Raw genomic sequence first — 19,772 nt, forward strand, 5'->3', positions numbered from 1 at the left:
GTGCCTGTGCTCAGTGATATGAGGCAGGGATTAGATTGTAAACTCCTGAGGTCAGTGATCTGAGGAGGGGGGCCGCCTCTCCCACATGAGGCGCCTGTAGGCACATGCCTACAGTGCCTTATGGAAAACCTTGCCCTTTCCCTTTTAGCTGGGGTTAGTTGATTACTTACACTTTTTGACAACCTAAGTATCTCCTTCACTTATTAGACTTTGCATCTAGAAAATGAAACATCTTCTACAAAAAACAGGTTTCTAAGTGAAGTGATGTTATTTTTTCTTTGGATAAACCTGACCTGGACAAAATGATAATATTCTAATAAATAATCTCCAAAGAGAACTCACAGAAAGTCACATCTGTTCATCAAGTGGTTTCTCTTTCTCTGATTGGCTAGTCAAAGCCACATGATTCATGTCTAATTTTTGCTTCTAGGTTAAGGGGCCCATACACCTAACGATTTTCCCGCTGATATACAGCCGTTTCGATCACAGTGATCGAAACGGCTGTAAAATCACTGCGCACACCGCTGACAGAACGATCGTTCCCGTCAATTCCCGTCGGCTTATCCGTGCGGAAGATTTTTCTCGGTCGCCGGCGGGTCTGGAGTGCGTCGTTAGCGGCGTTCGAATGCCCGACGACCGACGCAATACAGCGGTAATACATTACCTGCTCCAGCCGGCGCAAGTCCCCGCTGTCACTGCTGTCTTCTCCGCTCTGGTCTGGTCTCCGGCATGCTTCACTTCTTCCTGCCCGGCAGGAAGTTTAAACAGTAGAGGGCGCTCTACTATTTAAACTTCCTGCCGGGAAGGAAGAAAGTGAAGCATGCCGGAGACCAGACCAGAGCGGAGAAGAAGACAGCAGTGACAGCGGGGACTCGCGCCGGCAGAGCAGGTAATGTATGCGGGGGGGGGGGGGGGGGAGCGGCGGCAGCAGCAGCACCACCACCACAGATTGTGAAGTGAACGGTTTCATGCTGAAATCGGTTCACAATCTGTTTGCAGTAAAGGTGGCCATACGATCCCTCTCTGATCAGATTCGATCAGAGAGGGATCTATCTGTTGGCCGAATCTGATGGCAAATCGACCAGTGTATGGCCACCTTTAGGCTGACCTATTGCAAAAGGAGAGAGGAAGTTACTGGCACTGCCGATAAGCTTTATTGGGTGTTTGAACACACTGGTGTAAATACAAAGTTGTACCGGTAGAATGAACGAGCTGTGGGTGCAGGGCACTAGCTGCTTATGCCTTAAGCCAGTGTCCTTCTTTCTACAGGTACGACTTTGCATTCACACCAGTGTGTTCAAACACCCAATAGAGCTTATTGGCAGTGCCGGGCATTTCCTCTCTCTTTTGGCGATTGGATACCTTGAACTGTCTGTCCTGGGCCCACTGTTATAATTTAAGTATTATATGTAGGCCTCAGTTGCCTGAACTGAGGTTAGGAAAAAGGCTTGGTTCGCAGAGTCTCCTTAAAGCAGAGTTTCTAGCAGACATGCAAACTTTTTGAACCGCCATAGACTTCAATGGGCAGGGCAGGTGAACTTTCAAAACTACAAACACTAGGGGCTTGATTCACAAAGCGGTGCTAACTGTTAGCACGCCTGTGAAAACCCCCTTAGCACGTCTAAACAAGCTTTTCACGCATAAAACTTTACGCGCGCAAAACTTTATGCGTGTAAAACTTTACGCGTGTACTGCACAGAGCGCAGGGCGCTACGCGCGAAGTGCCCATTTAAGCCTATGGGACTTAGCGCGCGTAAAACTTTGCGCGCACAAAGTTTTACGCGCGCAAAGTTAGCGCGCGATCTGATTGAGAACTCCGGTGCTAATCTACTTAGCACCCTGGTTAGCGCGTCTAAAGACTTTAGACGTGCTAAGTAGGTTAGCACCGCTTTGTGAATCAAGCCCAAATTGTGGAAACTAAAGTGATGGAAAAGATTCATTCTAACACATGGATATGTTTTGTATTAAACCATTCCATTGTCGCCCTGGCTTTGTGTTTAGGGTCGTTGTCCTGCTGGAAGGTGAACCTCCGCCCCAGTCTTAAGTCTTTTGCAGTCTCCAAGAGGTTTTCTTCCAAGATTGCCCTGTATTTGGCTCCATCCATCTTCCCATCAACTCTGACCAGCTTCCCTGTCCCTGCTGAAGAGATGCACCCCCCGAGCATGATGCTGCTGCCACCACCATATTTGACAGTGGGGATGGTGTGTTCAGAGTGATGTGCAGTGTTAGTTTTCCGCCACACATAGCGTTTTGCATTTTGGCCAAAAAGTTCCATTTTGGTCTCATCTGACCAGAGCACCTTCTTCCACATGGTTGCTGTGTCCCCCACATGGCTTGTGGCAAACTGTAAACGGGACTTCTTATGCTTTTCTGTTAACAATGGCTTTCTTCTTGCCACTCTTCCATAAAGGCCAACTTTGTACAGTGCATGACTAATAGTTGTCCTATGGACAGAGTCTCCCACCTGAGCTGTAGATCTCTGCAGCTCGTCCAGAGTCACCATGGGCCTCTTGACTGCATTTCTGATCAGCGCTCTCCATGTTCGGCCTGTGAGTTTAGGTGGATGGCCTTGTCTTGGTAGGTGTACAGTTGTACCATACTCCTTCCATTTCTGAATGATTGCTTGAACAGTGCTCTGTGGGATGTTCAAGGCTTTGGAAATCTTTTTGTAGCCTAAGCCTGCTTTAAATTTCTCAATAACTTGATGACCTGTCTTGTGTGTTCTTTGGACTTCATGGTGTTGTTGCTCCCAATATTCTCTTAGACAACCTCTGAGACCCTCACAGAGCAGCTGTATTTGTACTGACATTAGATTATACAGAGGTGCACTCTATTTAGCCATTAGCACTCATCAGGCAAGGTCTATAGCCAACTGACTGCACTCAGACCAAAGGGGGCTGAATAATTATGCACACCCCACTTTGCAGTTATTTATTTGTAAAACATGTTTGGAATCATGTATGATTTTCGTTCCACTTCTTATGTGTACACCACTTTGTGTTGGTCTTTCATGTGGAATTCCAATAAAATTGATTCATGTTTGTGGCAGTAATGTGACAAAATGTGGAAAACTTCAAGGATGCCGAATACTTTTGCAACCCACTGTATATTAATATAATGATTATGTTTACTTATATGACTTCCTATTTAGAGTTCTGGTCCCCTTTAAAGCTGTAATAAGGTGTATATTATTTCTCCCATGCTGACAGACACACTGCTGAATTACTCTCTGGTTTCTTAGTCATTTCTCATCAGAGCAGTTTTTGTGGTGGAGGCTTGTGGGTTTGGCACAGTCTATGGGAGCATCAAGTCAACTATTTACTGCTTATCTGCTCCAGTGATAAGTAAGTATGTTTGCGGTATTTACTTGAAACAGAAGCCCAGGAGTTTACACCGTCTCCGGCGGCGCTGTGCGCCGTTAACCCTTCAGTGATGATTGTTAAAGTAAAATCGCTTTTTATCAGTACGCAGTGTTGGTAATGGCTGATGAGAGGAGAACATTTTCCCAAGTGAATAGGAGTAAATAAGAACAGTTCTGTTCAGCCAGCCAGCAGTTTGCTGTGATCCTGTAGCCAAGACAACCACTTAAACCTCACGTCAGCAAACACAGACTAACAGGCAAAGACTGACTCTTTGAGTGTCTGGACCACGCCCCCTCCTAACAGACATTGGCCTCAATTCACTAAGCTTATCTCCTGTCTTTAACAAAGTTTCTAGAGTTATTACCATGGTAATAAGGCATGTAGGCCCCAATTCACTAAGCTTATCTCCTGTCTTTAATAACGTTTCTAGAGTTATCACCATGGTGATAAGGCATGTAATATTCAGGAAACATTTTACCTCAGGCAAACCTAAAGCATAAGGTGCGTACACACGCAATACTATAAGGAACGACGGGTCCGTCGGACGCTCCCGCTGTGTGGGCGTTCCAGCGATAGTATAGCGTGTGTAAAGCCTGTCTGCAGACTGATAAGGCTGTTTCTGAGCGATCCGCTGAGCGGATTGTTCAGAAACAGTCGTTCCTGCAAATAGAGTGTGTGTACGCACCTTAACTCTTCTGTCTTTAAGTTAAGGAGAGATCTCTTAAGTTAATTAACTGCATGTGAAAGGAGGTAACTTAAGGACTGAAGTGATAAGTGATAAGAGTTATCTTATCTCTTCAGTCCCCAAAGGTGCGTACACATGTCAGATTTTTCCAAACAACCGGCCGTTTGGAAGTCAGAATGACCAGTCGTTTGGACGTCAAATTGGGCGTGTGTACAAACGGTCATTCAGCTGATAACACTTGGCGGATCGGTCAAAACCAGTCTTATCAGCTGAATGACCGTTTGTACACACGCCCAATTTGACATCCAAACGACTGGTTGTTCAGACGTCCAAACAGACAGTCATTTGGAAAAATCCGACGTGTGTATGTACCTTATGTTACCTCCTCTGTAGTTATTTTCACATGCTGGTAATTAACAGCCTGTATAACTTTAGAATTCTGGAGTTATTTTAAGGATTGAAGAGTTAACTTTATAGATCTCTCCCTAACGTAAAGTCAGAAGAGTTCACTTTAGGTTTGCCTGAGGTAAACTGTTTCCTGAATACTACATGCCTCATCACCATGGTGATAACGCTAGAAACGTTATTAAAGACAGGAGATAAGCTTAGTGAATTGAGGCCATTGCTTGACCTAGACACTGCAAAACGAGGGGTGCACATCGATCTGGGGAAATATTTCAAAGAAAAATCGATTCCCAATGGCTTTAAAAGAGCTGTGTGTTAATGTGGGTGCCGGTGATACAGATACCGATAGAATATTTGTAATGTACTTTTACCAAAAGTCTATAAGCAGCTTTGCAATGGTAGTTCTGCTAGGGTTTTTAGCACTGTTTCATATCAATGTAATATCCCTAGACACATCCCTTCTACTAACGATCCGATTTCTAGCGAAAAATCGAGCGATCAGATATTTCTGATCAAAAGAAAAACCGTTCCCTACACCATCAATCTTTGCTTCCTATCTATCATAACCAACAAGAAAATCCAAATTTTGAGGTCTGCATTTAGGTTATTATATGTGTACTGTGCATTCATTCTGCTGTTGTTATTTTTTGGCTAATGTTTTCCAGGCGGGATTATTGTTGTTATAAACACTTGATGTTGCTTTATTTACAAAATGTGTTCTCTTTCTCTTTTGTGTTCTCTTTGAAAAATGAAAAATAAAATAAAAAAAGATAATTGAAAAAAAAAAGAAAATCCAAATTATGGTTTGACCAAAACCCAATTGAACGACGTTCATAATCGATTGTGCCTATCAATGGAGATTATTTACAAACAAACCAATCAGAATTTCTGATCGCTTGAACGATTTTTCGCTAGAAATTGGACCGTTAGGGGCCACGTCTACCCTTACCTCAACCTCCTTCCCCCACTGTATTCCCTTAAAGAGGAACTAATGAAAATAATGTAATGAAAAAGCTTCATTTTTACAATAATTATATAGAAATGATTTAGTCAGTGTTTGTCCATTGTAAAAGCTTTCCTCTCCCTGATTTACATTCTGACATTTATCACATGGTGACATTTTTACTGCTGGCAGGTGATGTCAGTGGAAAGAGGTGATGCATTTCTGGCAATTGGAAACAACTGTTATTCCCCACAATGCAACAAGGTCCCCACAGTGCGATGTCAGGACCATGGTCATGACATCACACTGTGGGAGGGGTTTTGTTCCACAATATCAGCCACACATATGTCCCTCCCTGATGATCCATTTGAGAAAAGGTAATATTTCTCATGGGAAAGGGGGTATCAGCTACTGATTGAGATGATGTTCAATCCGGGGTTACGGTTTCTCTTTAAGCTAACATTAATTCCTTTCTAATGCCTAACCCAAACCCTCCTCCCTTTCTAACCTTAACCTCTTTTCCCTAATTATTACCTCACTAACACTTAATGTGGCCAGACGTTACAATTTTTCTGTTCAATCTCACTGCAATTTGTTTTTGTTTTTGCAAGGGAACACAGAATGGAGACACCGAGAGCCCAATATAGTGTAGTATGTACTGGTATGTGAATATGACAAGTATCTATTTATACTCACATACATGGGTTACCGTCCAGGTAACCACTATATCAGCAGGTGGGGAGATTGTATAATCCAGAAAGTGCAAGTGCAGCGCGTTTCGCAGGCATCTCCCGCTTTATAAGGCAATAGAAACGGAGCACCAGACCTATTTGAGTTTTATGCTCCGTTTCTATTTCCCGATGAAGTGGGAGATGCACACGAAACGCATTGTAGTTGCACTTTCAGGAGTATATAAATATATTTTAGTTGTTTTGAATATACACAACACTCGTGTGTGTCTGCTTGGAGGAGGTAAGTCCACCTCTGCCTCCTCTCATTTTAAACGTTTTAGAATATTTTATCCTTTTGGCGCCTCTGTCTGCTTAAAATTTCCTTTTTTTTCTTTTTCTTTTTCTTTTTTCATTTTTTTATTTTTTGAGATTGAACATGTTAGAAAATTCAGATCAACTTTACCAAGGATTTTATGGTGTGTGATCAATTGTCAAATTGAATTCAACCTAAATAAATGGTTTGTAACGATTCTACACATACCAACAGGGTGAAATTTGTAATTAGGCACTGTAGGCTCATTGGCCGCCTGAAGTGCCCTCTTCCTTTCCTTCCTCCATTTATCATGTCAACCTCTGCAGAGTAACGCCTGGATTCACATCCAAGGAGATGCTCACTGGCGCTTGATGTTCCATCCCTGACGTCTCTCTTGAGCAGCGCACCCCCCCCCCCCCCTCCAGTGCCTGTTCCATGGTTATAGTGGCATCTGTGAGGTGCTGGCATGTCCCCGGCACAGTGACGCGCTGTAACCATGGAGAGGATGCTGGGGGTGCGCTGCTGAAGAGAGTCAAGCGCCAGTGTCTTCTTGGATGTGAATCCACTCTCTACTCTGCTGAGGTTACCAGGATGAATGGAGGGAGAAAAGAGTGGCGACCAGTTGGTCACTCGCCTCTCACTAAGGGAAGAGCTCTGGCTACCTATATGGGGGGGGGGGGGGGGGGCTACCTAAAGGCCACGTCTGACTACCTATATGGGGTGCTACCTTATGGCCACATCTGGCTACCAATATGGGGGGCTACTTTATGGCCACATCTGACTACCTATATGGGGTGCTACCTTATGGCCACATCTGGCTACCTGTATTGGGGACTACCTATTGGCATATTTGGCTACCTATATGGGGAGGGGCTACCTAATGGGCACATCTGGCTACCTTTATGAAGGAAAATTATAACAGATCCCTTTTCTTTCTTCACCCAAGGTGCTGCTGGGACAGATTCAGGCCCGGATTTACATCTCAGGAGTCTAAAGGCACAGATGTCCTGGCACCCTAGACTTCGTCCTCCACGAACCCACAAACCCGGCTGAACCACACCCTAAGTGTGCTGGCTGCCCCAGCTGTAACCTCTCTTCTACTTTCCTTGCTTCAGTCGTTTTTCACATTATGCATCCGAGCAATTTTCACCTCCCATTCGTTCGCCAATAACTTTATCACTGCTAATCACAATGAATTAATCTAGAACTTGTTTTTTCCACCGCTAATTAGGCTTTCTTTGGGTGGTACATTTTTTTAAGAATTTTTTGTTTTCTAAATGTATTTTATCGGGAATGTTAGGGAAAAAAAATGGTAAAAAAATCGTTGTTTCTCAGTTTTCAGCCATTATAGATTTAAAATAATACATGCTACCATAATTAAAACCCATGTATTTTATTTGTCCATTTGTCCCGGTTATTACACCATTTAAATTATGTTCCTATCACAATGTATGGCGTCAAACATTTTTTGGGAAATAAAGGTGCATTTTTACAGTTTTGCATCGATTACTATTTAAAAGCTTATAATATTAGTCATATTCCCTCTTCCCATGCATATTAAAAAAGTTCAGACCCTTAGGTAACTATTTATATTTCGTTTTTTGTTTATTTGTTTTGGCCACAGTCAAAACATTTTTTTTTTAGTCCTGTAAGCTAGCTCTCTTGCTTAAAGTGAAGGGAGGATGGGGAACTTTTTTTTTCTCTAGAAAGATTGCGGCTTCTGAAAGAAGTTGTCGGTATTTCTAACGGGGAGTTAGATCAATGAATGGGTTCCCATTCATTGATCTCCGGGCTAACGAGCGGCGGCACGGGAGCACACAGCCGCGCTCAGCAAAGCAGTAGCAGCCTTTTGGACATAATAGCAATGTCCAAAAGGCGAAAGTGGTTAATATTGTGGGTACTTCTGCATATCTAATACTAAGTAGCCACAGGTGCCCCCAAGTATTAGGTCGCTACAAATTGCGCTACCTGAAGGGAGATTTTGTCAAGTGGACTGCTGAGAACTGGGTTAGTAACCTCTCATTTACGCTCTGCTTAGGGCTCTGCATATGGAAGGAGGGAAGAAGGCACTCAGGGAGGGGAGTGAGACAGCTTTTCATCATTGGGTACCTGTAGGCAGGAGCCTACAGAGCTTTATGGAAAATCTGGCCCTGGGCTGATCATCCCGATCCTTTTCACTCAGCACCCATAATTAGGCGCATGTACACGCACACACAAACTCTCACAGGCACAAACACGTACAGTAACATTGTGGTTTGTGTTCTCCAAAAATCCAAATGATACCACTTTATCTGCTCCCTGCAATGTGTCTTAAAGAGAAACTCCAACCTAGAATTGAACTTTATCCCAATCAGTAGCTGATACCCCCTTTTACATGAGAAATATAATGATTTTCACAAACAGACCATCAGGGGGCGTTGTATGACTGATTTTGTGCTGAAACCCCTCCCACAAGAAGCTCTGAGTACCGCGGTACTCTGGGCAAACTGCCACAATGTAACAATGTTCACAGACAGGAATTAGCTGTTTACAGCTGTCTCTAACAGCCAAATGTGAGAATCTGCTCAGCTGCCTGTGCAGACAGGCAGCATTTTGACCACTGTTCACGTCTGCATTCTGCAGGTCTCTTTAAGAGAGACCTTCTGTCAGTTTTGCAGCTTGGGTTGCTGAGGAATTTGCATACATTAGTCATGCAAATCCCTTACCTGCCTTCTTTTGATGACTGGCACTATAAAAGCATTCTGCTCCCAGAATGCTTTGCTGGACATTTCCCTTTCATGGTCTGTTCCTGATGGACACTCCTGGAGTGTCAGCCATTCCCGTTTGTTGAAGTTATCTTAGTGTAATTCGTGGGAATGCACTAGGCAGTTTCCCTAGTGCAGTTAGGATTGCATTATCTGTTTTGCCTGTTCCGTCTGTCTTGTGTTTGGATCGCACAAGCCCTAGCGTTAGCGGCTGTGGATCCTTCTGATTGAGTCTGGAGTGTAGGTTGGAACAGCGGTTGTTTCTGCCTACCTCATCTGTTCTGTCTCCTGGGATCGCGCTAGCCACTTTTCGCTAGCGCTGTGGATCCTTCTGTTCTGTCTCCTGGGATCGCGCTAGCCACTTTTCGCTAGCGCTGTGGATCCTTCTGCTCTGCTACTCTGTACCTGGATCGCACTCGCTTCGCGCTAGTGCTGTGGATCCTTCTGTTCTGTCTTCCTGGATCGCGCTAGCCACTTTCGCTAGTGCTGTGGATCCTATCTCTCGCTTGTCCCTGTTTTCGTGCGTCTGTCTTGTCTGATACGAACGCTTGCTGTAGGCTCTGTGAGGTAACCGTTAAGCAAGCGCTCGCGTTCCCTGTTTCGTGTTTGTCTGTCTTTGGTTAGTTAGGCGTGCTTGTCTCTGTTGTGCGTAACACGCGGAGACCGCGCACGAACGCGTGCACTGTTGCGAATGAGTGCGGTGTTCGCGTTCAGCTAGCGTTTGTTGTTTTCCTTATCTTTTTCTTTGTATGATTTTCTGTGCCTTTGCTACCCTTGTGCGCTGTCCTGCTCTGTCTTGTGTCTCTATCGGCAATCGCCAATCTTGCGATTGCGTTCCCACTTTGTTTCCGCTGTTGTGTGTTCACTGTCGCTGGGTGGCGGCTAGTTTGGTGCACACACATACATCCTGTCCCTGTGCTCTTTCTCTTTAAGGGCTCTTCTGCCCCGTTTATCGGGTTCTGTACAATTCCCATCTGGCATCTGTGGCTGTGCAGCGGCGGTGTTCGCCTGCACTCCACAGCGCCATCTGCCGGCGGGAATTGCCCTCTGCGGGTGCATAGCACCTAGCCTGGGTTTCCCAAAATCATACGCTGGTGGAGGGTTTTCAGCGTCTTGTGCGCTGACCACGAAAACGACCCTGCCACCGTTACACCAAAACAGCTAGGAGCAGCTACCTAACCTGCCCACAGTAAAAATGTCACCATGTAATAAATGTCAGAATGTAAATCGGGGAGAGAAAAGATTTTACAATGAGCAAACACTGACTAAATCATTTATACATAATTATGGTAAAAAATGAAGCACTTTTTTTAATACATTATTTTCACTGGAGTCCCTCTTTAAGGTGGCCACACACAATAAAATAAAGTGATCCAATTTTATGGCAATATGATAAAAAAGATTGGATCTCCCGAAAAATCTAAAGCTTTTCTTTTTTATTCAAGCAAGAAATCCGATCGGATTTCCGTTTTTTATTCGATAAAAGTTGATCAGGAATGGTGGATTTTTTTTTATGAAAATTGAATGGTGTGTGGTGTGTGTCTATTTATTAAAAAATTGTACACCCAATCAATTTTCTGAGTTTCCAATCATTTTTATCATAATTGATGAAAAATTGAATATACGTGTGTGGTACATTGGTCAGATTTTTGAAATGTTACAATCAGTCAGAAAAATGGACTGCTTTTATTGAATTGAACAGATATTTAAAAAATTGTATGGTGTGTGGCCACCTTTAAGCTAAGTTCACACTTGCAGTTATTGATGCCTATTGGGGAAACAAAGAATCCCTTGGGCAATAAATCAGGGACCGATGATGTATTGCTAGCCTTTTGGTTAGCAATGCATTCTGTAGCTGTAGGGGCAGAAGGATGATCACTGGCGCACAATGAAGCGGGTGGGGGAGCAAAAATAACATATTGCCATCAGGCGTTCTCGGGTACCAGCATTAAGGATCCAACATGGTAAAACAGCGTCCTGTGAAACAGTGGGAAGAGCTTACGGTCATAGCCACCAGTATTGCTTGCAAATTTTCACCAAAGTCATTTTCGCATTGAAACTGGTATTTTCCATTCCGAGAAAATATTCACGAAAATGCATTGTATTTTAGCAAAATGGTCAAAGGAAATGTATATGCAAAAAAATATATACATATTACACAATTATTTTTCGTTCAAAAGTTGAATTTAACATTTTTGTGAAAATGAATACAAAAATAATATCGTAATTTTTGCTCATCACTGATAGCCTTAATGGAAGTAAACAGGGCCCTATTTTCCACTATAAAATTAAACCTTGTGAGTGAACTGGAGGTTTGCCAAATTTTTGCGACCAATGCAAGTGAAGGGATTCATATAACCACTTCAGAGTATGGATACTACCGCCACTTTACAGGCACATTCTTCAGAAAAGTAAGCCAGCAGTTTGCAAAAACATTCAGAACATTCTCATGTTGATTCTTCTACTTACAAAAAAATGTTTTTGGGGGCATTTTTTTTTTTTTTGCAACGAAACACTTTCACACATTTCGTAGGCTCATCACTACTTGATTGTTATGGATGGTCTATGGAAGGGGTGTCCACACATTTTGGGCCAAGAGCCATTTTGTCATTCTTGAGAGGGCTAGGGGGCCGAACTAGCAAAATTAAAAGTCATTTTTGCTGATAGCTGTTAGGTACACTATTCCTGTGACATTCTGTCAAATTAAACAATTGCACAGGAAATAACTCATATACCGTGTGCAGTTAGCACAGTGGCCCTTGCTTATAACAATGCAGCCACGGCCTGCAGGCCACATGGAATAAACAACTGTAGAAAGCTTTGTGGGCCCCCAGAAAAGTCTTGGGGGGGGCACAATTGGCTGGAATTTGGACACGCCTGGTCTATGGGATGCGGATAACTGATGCAGATGTTATGTTCATTTTATGCGCATTTAATCAGCTTGGAAATGGACCAATCAACAACTACCGCTGCTGTGTTTGACTTGTCATTGTCCAAGCTGCTTACATTTGCATACAATTTGCATAATTTCATTATTATAAACATGTTATGGACTGTTACTATTGGCAGTAGATGAAGGAGTCTGAGCAGAGGGCAATGATGGGTCAGTAAGTAAATGGAGGATTCTTATCACTAGGCTCTTGATCACAGATGAGAGGGTTTAGGGTTTTTTGTTTTTGTTTTTTTTCAGAGAGTGGAGACATAGATGCCTTTGTTTTTAGGTACTTATGTTCTGTATCGTTTATATAGAACATGGAGTAAAACGCTCTGTTGGTAACTCACATGAACAGCACAACCCCTGCTTGCCCAGGCCAATCAGCATATTCAGGCAGAGATTGCAGTAGGCAGGTTTGTTAAAATGCTTCAACCTCCACACGTGTTGTCCGTCGTCTTTCACATTCTGCAAAACAAACCCAAATTACATAGTTCTTCAAGAGACAGACCACCGTCATGAGTCTACAACAAGTATTTACTTTAAAAGCCCCCCTTTCCCCAACTTCAAATATTATCCTCCCTGCCCCAACAGTGAATTCTTTACTGTTGTGTATGATTGGAGGTGTGGTTTGGGTGTGGCTGGAAGTGCAGTGGGGGTGTGGCTGGAGGTAAGGTATGGGTGACTGGGGGTGTGGTGAGGGGTGTGACTAGAGGTGTGCTGTGGGTGTGACTAGAAGTGCGGTGGAGATGTGACTGAAGGCATGATGGAGGTGGGGTGGGGGTGTGGCTGGAGGTGAGGTGGGCGTGTGACTGGAGTTTTGGTGGAGGCGTAACTGGAGATGTAGTGTTGGAGGAGTTTTTAAAGGATACCAGAGCCAAAGTAGGAAAACGAAGGGAGCAGGCATGTCCTGGCAGCTGTCCTGATGCCCTCCGCTCCCCCCGTTCTCCTCTCCGTGCTTTCCTACCTAAATGCCACCCCCCAGAAGCCTCGCCCAGCTGCACATGTCCGGCTGCACATGTCCTACTGCACTGCGCATGATGTCACAATTACATAATGCGCCGAATGCTCCAAGCCGCAGGTGTGCAATGTAAGACACCCGACCCAGGCAACCCGGAAGAGGCTGTCGGGGGAGGGGGGGATTTAGGAAGGAAAGGATCAGGACAGAAGGGAACGGTTTTTGCTACCTCATTCGGCACTGGTATTCTTTAACCACTTGAGGACCACAGGCCCCCCTAGTGACCAGGCTATTTTTTGCAAATTAGGCCACTGCAGCTTTAAGGCCTCTCTGCAGGGCCGTACAACTCAGCACACAAGTGATCCCCCCACCACTTTTCTGCCCACCAACAGAGCTTTCTGTTGGTGGGCTTTAATTTATTTCCAGGATGTTTATTTGTTTATTTTTTTTATTCAATACATTTTACTTTTTACCTCCCTCCACCCCGCCAGCCAATCAGCACGATCGGCTGTCATAGGCTTCAGCCTATGATGCGTTCTACGGTGTAATATAGGACATACAAGGACACAGCAGAGTAAACACAGTTATCTCATACAACAGAGTAACACACAAAGTTACCATAGTATTTACAAAAACCACAGTGCTTCCAAGAAATAACTAAGGGGGGAGAATAATGATTATACTCCACATCAACTGTGTGATCTTTCCCTCACAAGGAAAGAAAGGCTGGGTCTTGACCTGGATTTAGGCCGATTTATTGCAAGTGTCACAGTCCATAGATCCAGCCTTTGTAAAAAACTCATCCAATGCTAATACTATTCAAGGATTTCCTGGTCTACATGCGCCATCTTGTGGTCATAAAGTAAAACATGTTTTGAACGGCTGAGCAAGAGCATTTTTAACACCAATGTTTAATTATTATGATTATGATTATTATTATTATCTTGCAAGTCTAAAGCATGAAGGTAATATAATGTGCCCCTCCCGCCTCCTAAAAAAGAGTTACACTTACCTGGGGCTTCTGCCAGGCCCCTGCAGCCTCCTTGTGCCAGTGCCGTCTCTGAACAATCCTCTGGGCCCCCGCCGCGGCGCAGTTTTAATACAGCCAACTTGCAAGTCGACCGTCTATAGATTGTAGGCCTGATGGGACAGGTCCTCTTCCCTCCTACTGTATCCTGGGTTCCCCCACCTCTTAGATTGTAGGCCTGATGGGACAGGTCCTCTTCCCTCCTACTGTATCCTGTATTCCCCCACCTCTTAGATTGTAAGCCTGATGGGACAGGTCCCCTTGCCTCCTACTGTATCCTGGGTTCCCCCACCTCTTAGATTGTAAGCCTTATGGGACAGGTTCTCTTCCCCTACTCCTGTATCCTGTATTCCCTCACCTCTTAGATTGTAACCCTGATGGGACAGGTCCTCTTCCCTCCTACTGTATCCTGTGTCCCCTCACCTATTAGATAGTAAGCATGATGGCACAGGTCCTTTTCCCTCCTACTGTATCCTGTGTCTCCTCACCTCTTAGATTGTAAGCCTGATGGGACAGGTCCTCTTCCCTCCTACTGTATCCTGTGTTCCCTCACCTCTTAGATTGTAAGCCTGATGGGACAGGTCCTCTTCCCTACTCCTGTATCCTGTGTTCCCAAACCTCTTAGATTGTACGCCTGATGGGACAGGTCCTCTTCCCTCCTACTGTATCCTGTGTTCCCCCACCTCTTAGATTGTAAGCCTGATGGGACAGGTCCCCTTCCCTCCTACTGTATCCTGGGTTCCCCCACCTCTTAGATTGTAAGCCTTATGGGACAGGTTCTCTTCCCCTACTCCTGTATCCTGTATTCCCTCACCTTTTAGATTGTAACCCTGATGGGACAGGTCCTCTTCCCTCCTACTGTATCCTGTGTCCCCTCGCCTCTTAGATTGTAAGCCTTATAGGACAGGTTCTCTTCCCCTACTCCTGTATCCTGTGTTCCCTCACCTCTTATATTGTAAGCCTGATGGGACAGGTCCTCTTCCCTCCTACTGTATCCTGTGTCCCCTCACCTCTTAGATTGTAAGCCTGATGGGACAGGTCCTCTTCCCTCCTACTGTATCCTGTGTCCCCTCACCTCTTAGATTGTAAGCCTGATGGGACAGGTTATCTTCCCCTACTCCTGTATCCTGTGTTCCCAAACCTCTTAGATTGTACGCCTGATGGGACAGGTCCTCTTACCTCCTACTGTATCCTGTGTTCCCTCACCTCTTAGATTGTGAGCCTGATGGGACAGGTCCTCTTCCCTCCTCCTGTATCCTGTGCTCCCTATCCCCTTAGATTGTAAGCCTGATGGGACAGGTCCTCTTCCCTCCTACTGTCTTCTGTGTTCCCCCACCTCTTAGCTTGTAAGCCTGATGGGACAGGTCCTCTTGCCTCCTACTGTATCCTGTGTTGCCTCACCTCTTAGATTGTAAGCCTGATAGGACAGGTCCTCTTCCCTCCTACTGTATACTGTGTCCCCACACCTCTTAGATTGTAACCCTGATGGGACAGGTCCTCTTACCTCCTACTGTATCCTGTGTCCCCTCACCTATTAGATTGTAAGCATGATGGGACAGGTCCTTTTCCCTCCTACTGTATCCTGTGTCTCCTCACCTCTTAGATTGTAAGCCTTATAGGACAGGTTCTCTTCCCCTACTCCTGTATCCTGTGTTCCCTCACCTCTTGGATTGTAAGCCTAATGGGACAGGTCCTCTTCCCTCCTACTGTATCCTGTGTCCCCTCACCTATTAGATTGTAAGCCTGATGGGACAGGTTCTCTTCCCCTACTCCTGTATCCTGTGTTCCCAAACCTCTTAGATTGTACGCCTGATGGGACAGGTCCTCTTACCTCCTACTGTATCCTGTGTTCCCTATCTCCTTAGATTGTAAGCCTGATGGGACAGGTCTTCTTCCCTCCTACTGTATTCTGTGTTCCCCCACCTCTTAGATTGTAAGCCTGATGGGACAGGTCCTCTTGCCTCCTAGTGTATCCTGTGTCCCCTCATCTCTTAGATTGTAAGCCTGATGGGACAGGTCCTCTTCCCTCCTACTGTATCCTGTGCTCCCCTCACCTCTTAGATTGTAAGCCTGGTGGGACAGGTCCTCTTCCCTCCTACTGTATCCTGTGCTCCCCTCACCTCTTAGATTGTAAGCCTGATGGGACAGGTCCTCTTCCCTCCTACTGTATCCTGTGCTCCCCTAACCTCTTAGATTGTAAGCCTGATGGGACAGGTCCTCTTCCCTCCTACTGTATCCTGTGCTCCCCTCACCTCTTAGATTGTAAGCCTGATGGGACAGGTCCTCTTACCTCCTACTGTATCCTGTGCTCCCCTCACCTTTTAGATTGTAAGCCTGGTGGGACAGGTCCTCTCCCCTCCTCCTGTATCCTGTGTTCCCTCACCTCTTAAAGAGACACTGAAGCGAGACTAAATCTCGCTTCAGCTCTCATATATAGCAGGGGCACGTGTGCCCCTGCTAAAACGCCGCTATCCCGCGGCTTAACGGGGGTCCCTTCACCCCCAACCCACCCTCCGCAAAAGTTGGTCGCAAAGTTGGTCGTAGACTTTGCTTCCTAGAGGCAGGGCTAACGGCTGCAGCCCTGCCTCTCAGCGCCGTCTATCAGACGCGCATCGCCGCCTCTCCCCCGCCCCTCTCAGTGAAGGAAGACTGAGAGGGGCGGGGGAGAGGCGGAGATACGCGCTGACAGACGCGCGTGGGGCAGGGCTGCGGCGGTTAGCCCTGCCCCAATGCGGAAGCGCTCCCCCGCATTACGGAGGGGATCTGGGGGGTCAGGGACCCCCGTTAAGCCGCGGGATAGCGGCGTTTTAGCAGGGGCGCACGTGCCCCTGCTAGCTATGAGGTCTGAAGCGAGATCTATTCTCGCTTCAGACTCTCTTTAAGCCTCATCTACACGAGGCGATCCGGCGGCTCGATTAGCCGCCGGATCACCTCTTCTGCATCCCCGCCACGTCCCCGCTCGCCCGCACGTGCGTCGGATTCGATCCGCCCTCATCCCCGCCCGACGCCGCTTATTTTCCGCTCGATTCCCTGCCATTGTCCCCTCGTGGGGAACGATCAGGGAATCGGCGGTGGCAAGAGCCGACCTGTCGGATCTTATCAATCGAGCCGCATCAGCGGCTCGATTGATAAGCCACATCGCCGCGTCATCTACGCGTGTAGATGAGGCTTAAGATTGTAAGCCTGATGGGACAGGTCCTCTTCCCCTCCTTCATGCATCCACGTTTGTTCAGAGTCAGTCATTTTTTCTCATGGATGGCTGACACTTTGATGCGATTGCTGTGTAACTGTTTGTACTGTATATACCATGTTCACCCACACATAAGGGAACTGGGGCGCATGCCTAGGGCATAGGGCCCCTCATAACTTTGGTGTGAGGCCACCTGATAGGTAGCTTTGCTTCTTGAAACAAATAAAGTTTTTCTGATATTTTACATTATTGGGACAAATATATAAACAATACATTTTCAGCAAATGGAATCTAAAAGTAGAATCTAAAATACTTACATTTTCCAACCCCAACAGAACGAGAAGCGGAATGGTTGTCATGCCGCCTTGTATCCACTCCTCCAGGGACACAGTGCCGTCGTGATCGTAGTCTATTTCTTCCATCATCTCATGGAGAATCTAGGGGGGTAGAAGGATTGTCATTAGATAGAGGGAACATTAGCCTGCTTATCAATATTCCACTCACCTCCTATCACTGGGGGCACACCCATTTGATTTGCATGCATTTTCACACATAGGCCTCAATTCACTAACCATTAGGCCTTGTTTACATCCAAAATCGAAATTGCTCATGGCAGCGATTGTCGATTTTTTTGCACGTTTTTATTTTTCCCCCTTCCGGCGGTCCACTGCGCGGTACGATTTTGTGCAACGCGCTTTTGCAGAGCGATTCCGTTTTTTCACTTCCTGACGTTAGTCAGGAAGTGAACTCTTTGACCCGGAAAAGAATAAATACAAAGTATTTATTCTTAAAACCGCGAACGCAATCGCCACATAAATCGAATTTGTGAGCGTTTAGCGCTATTCCTACACCTTCCATTGTAGCAAAAAAAAAAACCCTGAAAATGGTACAGGCACCGCTTTAGGAATCGCAAAGCAGACAAAACGTGCTGATATGAACTTCTCATAGAGATTCATTGCACAAGCGTTTTGAGGGCGATTTTTAAAATTGCCTGTGCTTGAAAAAAAGCAGAGAACGCCCTAGATGTGAACGAGTGCTCACCGTATTTGGTAATGCAGAAAACAGCTGATTTTACTGATCACTTTGCCAAATGCCATTTCACTTAACCTATTACAACACTAAAAAATAAAATTACCGAATAGTGAGGTAAATTACTGACTTTTGCAGTCAATTCCTCAAGAAATGTCAAGAGATTGCAATTCACAAAGATTTAAGCATTTGGTAAATCAAGTAAAAATGTTCAGTATTTACCTCCAGCTCTGACCAGCCGGTAACCCACACTCTCCATGCGGTAACATTGACAAATGTAGCAGACAGACAATAGGGAGAATTGCACAGCTCTGCTTCTCACCCCATTTGATCCGATACTCTGGAGGGCGGGACTTCAGAATGGCAGAGCAGGAGAAGGTGACATTTAAAAAGGCTTTTCTGTATCCCTTTAGATGTACATATCTATATACTGGTGTACAGAAGAGCTCCCACTGGTGGCTGCAGCACATCTAAAGGGATGGCGGGGATGCACTGGATAGACTCATGCATACCACTTGTGGGAGGACTCACAGCTTCCTGCTTGAGACTACTGAGCAGGGCTTAGGGAATTGAAGCGTGTTTTTTTTTAGTAAAATACCAATCTTTTACCGCATGTTGGAAATCTTAACTGGTTCCCCGCCGCCGTACAGTATATCTACGCTCCTTTGGACTTCACTTCCCCGCCCGGAGCGTAGATATACGCACCCCCCGCCGCTACCGCCGCTACCGCCGATGTCCGCTCTCCCGCTCGCACTCCCGCGATCGTGCACGCCGCTGCCCGCTCGCCCGGAGATCAATGAACGGGAAAATACATTCCCGTTCGTTGATCTCTGCCCCCGCAATGATCTGCTGCTTTCGCTAAGCAGCTCGATCATTGTAAAAAAAAAAAAAAAATACCAGCCTCTTTGTACTTCCTCCAAGCTTCCGGAAGGAAGCTTGGAGGTCGCATTAAACTGTTGCCATCTTGTGGCCAAATAGTAAACTACACCCTAAACTATTTTTCACACACACATACATTACTTATACAAAAAAAATTAACTCATTACCTCCCACACTCCCCATTTTTTTTTTTTTTGTAATTAAAAAAAAAATAAAAAATGTACAATTAAAAAAAATACATAAATAGTTACCTTAGGGACTGAACTTTTTAAATATTTATATCAGGAGGGTACAACACTGTTACTTTATAAACTATGGGCTTGTAATTAGGGATGGACGCAAAACTGAAAAAAATGCACCTTTATTTCCAAATAAAATATTGGCGCCAAACATTGTGATAGGGACATAATTTAAATGGTTTTATAACCGGGACAAAAGGGCAAATACATTTCATGGGTTTTAATTACAGTAGCATGCATTATTTAAAAACTATAATGGCCGAAAACTGAAAAATAATGTTTTTTTTCCCATATGTTTTCCTATTTTCCCATTAAAACAGATTTAGAATAAAATTATTCTTGGCATAATGTCCCACCTAAAGAAAGCCTAATTGGTGGCGAAAAAAACAAGATAT

General features: G+C 45.1%; 1 protein-coding gene across 4 annotated transcripts in view; it reads right to left on the reverse strand.

The window, feature by feature from the left end:
* The window catches only part of DGKB (diacylglycerol kinase beta), an 849,394-nt gene that overhangs the window by 510,876 nt on the left and 318,746 nt on the right, over positions 1-19,772 (reverse strand). For all 4 annotated transcript variants that reach the window (XM_068235094.1, XM_068235095.1, XM_068235097.1 and 1 more), the window contains 2 exons: positions 17,548-17,667; positions 12,406-12,523 (listed from right to left, as the gene is read on the reverse strand). In XM_068235094.1, coding sequence (XP_068091195.1) covers positions 12,406-12,523; positions 17,548-17,667 — 238 coding nt within the window. The remainder of the gene's footprint in view (positions 1-12,405; positions 12,524-17,547; positions 17,668-19,772) is intronic.

The sequence above is a fragment of the Hyperolius riggenbachi genome, chromosome 5 (assembly GCF_040937935.1).
Source record: "Hyperolius riggenbachi isolate aHypRig1 chromosome 5, aHypRig1.pri, whole genome shotgun sequence".
Lineage (NCBI taxonomy): Eukaryota > Metazoa > Chordata > Amphibia > Anura > Hyperoliidae > Hyperolius > Hyperolius riggenbachi.